At 45.4% G+C, this 9,304-nt stretch overlaps 1 protein-coding gene across 3 annotated transcripts in view; it reads left to right on the top strand.

Annotated features, from left to right (window-relative positions):
• The window catches only part of tafazzin (tafazzin, phospholipid-lysophospholipid transacylase), a 39,256-nt gene extending 30,692 nt beyond the window's left edge, over nucleotides 1–8,564 (top strand). For 2 of the 3 annotated variants that reach the window (XM_052506722.1, XM_052506723.1), the window contains exon 11: nucleotides 7,372–8,564. In XM_052506722.1, the coding sequence (XP_052362682.1) occupies nucleotides 7,372–7,473 (102 nt within the window). In that variant the 3' untranslated portion in view covers nucleotides 7,474–8,564. Of the gene's footprint in view, nucleotides 1–4,891; nucleotides 4,967–7,371 lie in introns of all 3 variants that reach the window. The other variant, XR_008112595.1, reaches the window with a different exon arrangement.
• Nucleotides 8,565–9,304: the final 740 nt, after the last annotated feature.

The following is a 9,304-nucleotide window of genomic DNA, read 5'->3' as shown; positions in this document are numbered from 1 at the left end:
GGTTGGGACTAAAGACAGTACACACTGGGGTGGGACTAAAGACAGTACACACTGGGTTGGGACTAAAGACAGTACACACTGGGGTAGAACTAAAGACAGTACACACTGGGGTAGGACTAAAGACAGTACACACTGGGGTAGGACTAAAGACAGTACACACTGGGGTAGGACTAAAGACAGTACACACTGGGGTAGGACTAAAGACAGTACACACTGGGGTAGGACTAAAGACAGTACACACTGGGGTAGGACTAAAGACAGTACACACTGGGGTAGGACTAAAGACAGTACACACTGGGGTAGGACTAAAGACAGTACACACTGGGTTGGGACTAAAGACAGTACACACTGGGGTAGGACTAAAGACAGTACACACTGGGTTGGGACTAAAGACAGTACACACTGGGGTAGGACTAAAGACAGTACACACTGGGGTAGGACTAAAGACAGTACACACTGGGGTAGGACTAAAGACAGTACACACTGGGGTAGGACTAAAGACAGTACACACTGGGTTGGGACTAAAGACAGTACACACTGGGGTAGGACTAAAGACAGTACACACTGGGGTAGGACTAAAGACAGTACACACTGGGGTAGGACTAAAGACAGTACACACTGGGTTAGGACTAAAGACAGTACACACTGGGGTAGGACTAAAGACAGTACACACTGGGGTAGGACTAAAGACAGTACACACTGGGGTAGGACTAAAGACAGTACACACTGGGGTAGGACTAAAGACAGTACACACTGGGGTAGGACTAAAGACAGTACACACTGGGGTAGGACTAAAGACAGCACACACTGGGGTAGGACTAAAGACAGTACACACTGGGGTAGGACTAAAGACAGTACACACTGGGTTAGGACTAAAGACAGTACACACTGGGGTGGGACTAAAGACAGTACACACTGGGGTAGGACTAAAGACAGTACACACTGGGGTAGGACTAAAGACAGTACACACTGGGGTAGGACTAAAGACAGTACACACTGGGGTAGGACTAAAGACAGTACACACTGGGGTAGGACTAAAGACAGTACACACTGGGGTAGGACTAAAGACAGTACACACTGGGGTAGGACTAAAGACAGTACACACTGGGGTGGGACTAAAGACAGTACACACTGGGGTAGGACTAAAGACAGTACACACTGGGTTGGGACTAAAGACAGTACACACTGGGGTAGGACTAAAGACAGTACACACTGGGATAGGACTAAAGACAGTACACACTGGGTTAGGACTAAAGACAGTACACACTGGGTTAGGACTAAAGACAGTACACACTGGGGTAGGACTAAAGACAGTACACACTGGGGTAGGACTAAAGACAGTACACACTGGGGTAGGACTAAAGACAGTACACACTGGGGTGGGACTAAAGACAGTACACACTGGGGTGGGACTAAAGACAGTACACACTGGGGTGGGACTAAAGACAGTACACACTGGGGTGGAACTAAAGACAGTACACACTGGGGTAGGACTAAAGACAGTACACACTGGGGTAGGACTAAAGACAGTACACACTGGGGTAGGACTAAAGACAGTACACACTGGGGTAGGACTAAAGACAGTACACACTGGGGTAGGACTAAAGACAGTACACACTGGGGTAGGACTAAAGACAGTACACACTGGGGTGGGACTAAAGACAGTACACACTGGGGTAGGACTAAAGACAGTACACACTGGGGTAGGACTAAAGACAGTACTGGGGTAGGACTAAAGACAGTACACACTGGGTTAGGACTAAAGACAGTACACACTGGGGTAGGACTAAAGACAGTACACACTGGGGTAGGACTAAAGACAGTACACACTGGGGTAGGACTAAAGACAGTACACACTGGGGTAGGACTAAAGACAGTACACACTGGGGTAGGACTAAAGACAGTACACACTGGGGTAGGACTAAAGACAGTACACACTGGGGTGGGACTAAAGACAGTACACACTGGGGTAGGACTAAAGACAGTACACACTGGGGTAGGACTAAAGACTGTACACACTGGGGTAGGACTAAAGACAGTACACACTGGGGTAGGACTAAAGACAGTACACACTGGGGTGGGACTAAAGACAGTACACACTGGGGTGGGACTAAAGACAGTACACACTGGGGTAGGACTAAAGACAGTACACACTGGGGTAGGACTAAAGACAGTACACACTGGGGTAGGACTAAAGACAGTACACGCTGGGGTAGGACTAAAGACAGTACACGCTGGGGTAGGACTAAAGACAGCACACGCTGGGGTAGGACTAAAGACAGCACACGCTGGGGTAGGACTAAAGACAGCACACGCTGGGGTAGGACTAAAGACAGCACACGCTGGGGTAGGACTAAAGACAGTACACACTGGGTTAGGACTAAAGACAGCACACACCAAAAAACATCTGGGTCAGATGGGTTAGATCATTTCTTCTTTAAAGTTGCTGCCCCTATCACCGCCAAGCCTATATCTGACCTTTTTAACCTGTCTCTCCTTTCTGGGGAGGTTCCCATTGCTTGGAAGGCAGCCACAGTTCATCCTTTATTTAAAGGGGGAGATCAAGCTGATCCTAACTGTTAAAGGCCTATTTCTATTTTGCCCTGTTTATCAAAAGTGTTGGGAAAACGTGTCAATAATCAACTGACTGTCTTTCTTGATGTCTATAGTATTCTCTTGGGTTTGCAATCTGGTTTCCACTCAGGTTATGGATGTGTCACTGCAACCTTAAAAGGTCCTCAATGATGTCACCATTGTCCTTGTTTCTAAGCAATATTGTGCTGCTATTGACTTGGCCAAAGCTTTTGATACGGTAGAATATTCCATTATTTTGGGCCGGTTAAGGAGTATTGGTGTCTCTGAAGAGTCTTTGGCCTGGTTTGCTAACTACCTCTCTCAAAGAGTGCAGTGTATAAAGTCAGGAAATCTGCTGTCTCTGCCTGTCACCAAGGGAGTACCCCAAGGCTCGATCCTAGGTCCCACGCTCTTCTCAACTTACATCAACAACATAGCTCAGGCAGTAGGAAGCTCTCTCATCCATTTATATGCTGATGATACAGTCTTATACTCAGCTGGCCCCTCCACGGATTTTGTGTTATAATACTCTACAACAAAGCTTTCTTAGTGTCCAACAAGCTTTCTCTGCCCTTAACCTTGTTCTGAACACCTCCAAAACAAAAGTCATGTGGTTTGGTAAGAAGAATACCCCTCGCCCCACAGGTGTGATTACTACCTCTGAGGGTTTAGAACGTGATGTAGTCACCTCATACAAGTACTTGGGAGTATGGCTAGACGGTACACTGTCCTTCTCTCAGCACATATCAAAGCTGCAGGCTAAAGTTAAATCTAGACTTGGTTTCCTCTATCGTAATTGGTCCTCTTTCAACCCCAGCTGCCAAACTAACCCTGATTCAGATGACCATCCTACCCATGCTAGATTACGGAGATGTAATTTATAAATTGGCAGGTAAGGGTGCTCTCGAGCTGCTAGATGTGCTTTACCATTCTGCCATCAGATTTGCCACCAATGCTCCTTATAGGACACATCACTGCACTCTATACTCCTCTGTAAACTGGTCATCTCTGTATACCCGTCGCAAGACCCACTGGTTAATGCTTATTTATTAAACCTTCTTAGGCCTCACTCCCCCCTATCTGAGATATCTACTGCAGCCCTCATCCTCCACATACAACACCCGTTCTGCCAGTCACATTCTGTTAAAGTCTCCCCATAGAGAGGTCATAACAGTTCGTAGGTCGAACCGTTCGAACGCTACAGACGTCTTCTCTAACTATGTCACCTTTCACAGCAGATGCGGATTGAGACAAATTGTGACGGTGCGTCAATCGACTCGTGGGTTAAATATTATTATTACACACACAGAGTAAATCCATGCAACTTATTATGTGACTTGTTGAGTACACTTTTACTCCTGAACTTATTTAGGTTTTCCATAACAAAGGGGTTGAATACTGATTTAATCAAAACATTTCAGCTTTTCATTTCTAAATTAATTTCAAAACATTTCATAAAACATAATTCCACTTTGACATTATTGGGTATTGTGTGTAAGCCAGTGTCGTGTTTCTGTTTTCTTTCAATGGAATCCATTTTAAATTCAGCCGGTAACACAACAATGTGGAAAAAGTCTAGGAGTGTGAGTACTTTCTCTGCCCCCCAGCAGGCAAATCAAACGTGATGTTTAATGATAGTTCGCTCTGGCATCTTCCCCAATATTTAGTTCGCTCTGGCATCTTCCCCAATATTTAGTTCGCTCTGGCATCTTCCCCAATATTTAGTTCGCTCTGGCATCTTCCCCAATATTTAGTTCGCTCTGGCATCTTCCCCAATATTTAGAGCCAAGTTACGGATCACACCAATCCACAAAAGTGGAGACATTCAACCCTGGGATATGCATCAACAGCAACCTTGGGAAAATCCTCTTTAACAGCAGACTCCTACATTTCTTCAGTGAAAACAAATGTCCCGAGTAAATGTCAAATTGGCTTTTTACCAAAATGGGCGGCAGGTAGCCTAGTGGTTAGAGCGTTGGACTAGTAACCGAAAGATTGCAAGTTCCAATCCCTGAGCTGACAAGGTAAAAATCTGTCATTCTGCTCTTGAACAAGGCAGTTAACCCACTGTTCCTAGGCCGTCATTGAAAATAAGAATTTGTGCTTAAATGACTTGCCTAGTTAAATAAAAAAATAAAAAAATACCCTACAACAGACCACGTATTCACCCTGTACATCCTCATTTGACAAACAAACCAAACCAAATTTTCTTGCAATTATATATATGTTGCCATGTTTAAATGTGTATTCTTGATATTTGAGTGATAAAAAATTACAACATTATCTATAGGCTAAAAAGGTCTGTAATGACTGACAGGACAAGAGGAACTGACGATGTACTACCCAATATAGAAATATCACCTTGTGGATTCTACTGTTACAACTTTAAAGAGTAAGTTTAAATTTACAAAAATTACATCAGCGCCACAGGTAACTTCCACAAAGCTGTGAACGATTTGAGAGACAAGGCAAGAAGGGCCTTCCATGCCATCAAAAGGAACTAAAGTTCAACATACTAATTAGGATCTGGCTAAAAATACCTGAATCAGTTCTAGAACCCATTGACCTTTATGGTTGTGAGGTATGGAGTCCACTCACCATTTCAACAGATACAAATACACTTTGTGGAAGAGCGGGGACTGTGAATTAACACAAACAATAACATACACCCTATACACATGTACACATGGATTTAGTACTGTAGATATATGATAGTGGAGTAGGGGCCTGAGGGCACACACTTACTGTGTTGTGAAATCTGTTGTGAATGTAATGTTTTTAAAATGGTATAACTGCCTTAATGTTGCTGGGTCCCAGAAAGAGTAGCTGCTGCCTTGGCAGGAACTAATGGGGATCCATTATAAACCCCAGGAAGAGTAGCTGCTGCCGTGGCAGGAACTAATGGGGATCCATTATAAACCCCAGGAAGAGTAGCTGCTGCCTTGACAGGAACTAATGGGGATTCATTATAAACCCCAGGAAGAGTAGCTGCTGCTTTTACAGGAACTAATGGGGATCCATTATAAACCCCAGGAAGAGTAGCTGCTGCCTTGAATGGGGATTCATTATAAACCCCAGGAAGAGTCCATTATAAAAACCCCAGGAAGAGTAGCTGCTGCCTTGGCAGAAACTAATGGGGATCCATAATAAACCCCAGGAAGAGTAGCTGCTGCCTTGACAGGAACTAATGGGGATCCATAATAAACCCCAGGAAGAGTAGCTGCTGCCTTGGCAGGAACTAATGGGGATCCATTATAAACCCCAGGAAGAGTAGCTGCTGCCTTGGCAGGAACTAATGGGGATCCATTATAAACCCCAGGAAGAGTAGCTGCTGCCTTGACAGGAACTAATGGGGATCCATTATAAACCCCAGGAAGAGTAGCTGCTGCCTTGACAGGAACTAATGGGGATCCATTATAAACCCCAGGAAGAGTAGCTGCTGCCTTGACAGGAACTAAGGGGGATCCATAATAAACCCCAGGAAGAGTAGCTGCTGCCTTGACAGGAACTAATGGGGATCCATTATAAACCCCAGGAAGAGTAGCTGCTGCCTTGGCATGAACTAATAGGGATCCATAATAAACCCCAGGAAGAATAGCTGCCGCCTTGACAGGAACTAATGGGGATCCATTATAAACCCCAGGAAGAGTAGCTGCTGCCTTGGCAGGAACTAATAGGGATCCATTATAAACCCCAGGAAGAGTAGCTGCTGCCTTGGCAGGAACTAATGGGGATCCATAATAAACCCCAGGAAGAGTAGCTGCTGCCTTGGCAGGGACTAATGGTGATCCATAATAAACCCCAGAAAGAGTAGCTGCTGCCTTGGCAGGAACTAATGGGGATCCATAATAAATGAAAATACCAACCAAGTACACACAAAATGGGACAAACACCAAATGTAGATTTTGCGTGCAGAATTCTGTAAAAACATCCCTAGTGTACAACACAAAACCACAAATAATGCAGAGTAGAATTAGTACGATGCCCGTTAATTAGCTAAATCTAGAAAATAAACATTAAATTCTAAAACAAACTAAAAGGAAGTGTTTCCCAAACCTTCATTAGTAAAGCCCTCACCTACAGAGAGATTCCCCTCAGCCAGCAACACAATTAGACCCAAACCATGAGAAACCAAAAAGATAATTACTTGACACATTGGAAAGAATTAACAACAAACAGAGCAAACTAGAATGCTATTTGGCCCTAAACAGAGAGTACACAGTGGCAGAATACCTGACCACTGTGACTGACCCAAACTTAAGGAAAGCTTTGACTATGTACAGACTCAGTGAGCATAGCCTTGCTATTGAGAAAGGCCGCCGCAGGCAGACCTGGCTCTCAAGAGAAGACAGGCTATGTGCTCACTGCCCACAAAATGAGGTGGAAACTGAGCTGCACTTCCTAACCTCCTGCCCAATGTATGAGCATATTAGAGAGACTTCCATGAAGAGATGAGTCTTCAGTAAAGACTTAAAGATTGAGACCGAGTTTGCGTCTCTCACATGGGTAGGCAGACCGTTCCATAAAAATTGAGCTCTATAGGAGAAAGCCCTTCCTCCAGCTGTTTGCTTAGAAATTCTAGGGACAATTAGGAGGCCTGCGTCTTGTGACCGTAGCGTACGTGTAGGTATGTACGGCAGGACCAAATCAGAGAGACAGGTAGGAGCAAGCCCATGTAATGCTTTGTAGGTTAGCAGTAAAACCTTGAAATCAGCCCTTGCCATGACAGGAAGCCAGTGTAGAGAGGCTAGCACTGCAGTAATATAATCACATTTTTGGTTCTACTCCATCACACAGATGGAGATGAGGAAGGCCCTGACAGATTCCATCCAGGAGGAGTTTCGTAGCCTGCGGACCAAGGCTGAGGCTCTCCACCAGCGGGTACAGACCACGACCTGAGCCCCAGGCTCCAGCTCGGCCTCCACACCTGGCCCCTACCCTAACCTCAGGGTACCAACTCAATATAGAGTGGACAAAGAGACTGACTGTATACACACACACACAAACAGGAAACTAGATTCACACACACATACCTGTGCCTCATAGTGTGTGCAGTCCAACCTGCTGTCTGATAAACCAGTGGTCACCAATGTGATAATTGCAAGGAGTATCCTGCTATGCACCTCAAAAATCATTCAGTCAACATACAGGCAACGTTGAGAAAACATTGTTCCTTGCTTCATGTTTGAAACCAATTCAACGGGAATGTCCATAGAGCCAATGTTGTGTTTAACAGGCATTTTATCAACCGTCCAGTTCTCTCCCGTGTAATGAAGTCACGTGACTTTCACCTCTGTCCCCACGGTAACAGCAGAACTATGAGTAGTAGAGAAGTGTGGTTCGCACAGTAACAACAGAACTATGAGTGGTAGAGAAGTGTGGTTCTCATGGTAACAGCAGAACTATGAGCGGTAGAGAAGTGTGGTTCTCATGGTAACAGCAGAACTATGAGTGGTAGAGAAGTGTGGTTCTCACGGTAACAGCAGAACTATCAGTAGTGGAGTGAAGTGTGGTTCCCACAGTAACGACAGAACTATGAGTAGTAGAGAAGTGTGGTTCTCATGATAACAGCAGAACTATGAGTAGTAGAGAAGTGAAATGTGGTTCCCACAGTAACAACAGAACTATGAGTGGTAGAGAAGTGAAGTGTGGTTCTGATCCTCTGGCAGCTTAGCAGGAAATGACATACAGCCAGGAAAAACTACGGGTCCTAATCACAAATCCTTTCACTTTGTGCCCTCAATCTCTCTCTATTGCACTCCGTTTCTCTTCCGTTGTCCATCTCTCTCACCCGATACCTCCTGTTGTACTGTTTCTCTCCCGTTCTCCATCTCCCTCTGGTTCTCTCCCGTTCTCCATCTCTCTCTGTTTCTCTCCCGTTCTCCATCTCTCTCTGTTTCTCTCCTGTTCTCCATCTCTCTCTCTGTTTCACTCCCGTTCTCCATCTCTCTCTGTTTCTCTCCCGTTCTCCATCTCTCTGTTTCTCTCCCGTTTCCATCTCTCTGTTTCTCTCCGTTCTCCATCTCTCTCTTTCTCTCCGTTTCTCTCCTGTTTCTCTCCCGTTCTCCATCTCTCTGTTTCTCCATCTCTCTCTGTTTCTCTCCGTTTCCATCTCTCCCGTTTCCATCTCTCTCTGTTTCTCTCCCGTTCTCCATCTCTCTCTGTTTCTCCCCGTTCTCCATCTCTGTTTCTCTCCCGTTCTCCATCTCTCTCTGTTTCTCTCCCGTTCTCCATCTCTCTCCATCTCTCTGTTTCTCCATCTCTCCCTGTTCTCCATCTCTCTCTGTTTCTCTCCCGTTCTCCATCTCTCCGTTCTCCATCTCTCTCTGTTTCTCTCCCGTTCTCCATCTCTCTGTTTCTCCATCTCTCTGTTTCTCTCCCGTTTCTCCATCTCTCTGTTTCTCTCCCGTTCTCCATCTCTCTGTTCTCCATCTCTCTCTGTTTCTCTCCCGTTCTCCATCTCTCTCCTCTCCCGTTCTCCATCTCTGTTTCTCTCCCGTTCTCCATCTCTCTGTTTTCTCCATCTCTCTGTTTCTCTCCCGTTCTCCATCTCTCTGTTTCTCTCCCGTTCTCCATCTCTGTTTCTCCATCTCTGTTTCTCCATCTCTCTGTTTCTCTGTTTCTCCATCTCTCTCTGTTTCTCTCCCGTCTCCATCTCTCCATTTCTCTCCCTCTCTCTGTTTCTCTCCCGTCCCATCTCTCTCTGTTTCTCTCCCGTTCTCCATCTCTC

The sequence above is a fragment of the Oncorhynchus keta genome, unplaced genomic scaffold, assembly GCF_023373465.1.
Source record: "Oncorhynchus keta strain PuntledgeMale-10-30-2019 unplaced genomic scaffold, Oket_V2 Un_contig_2736_pilon_pilon, whole genome shotgun sequence".
Taxonomy (NCBI): domain Eukaryota; kingdom Metazoa; phylum Chordata; class Actinopteri; order Salmoniformes; family Salmonidae; genus Oncorhynchus; species Oncorhynchus keta.
Note: the sequence above shows the minus strand (reverse complement) of the source record. Positions and strands in the feature narration are given on the sequence as shown.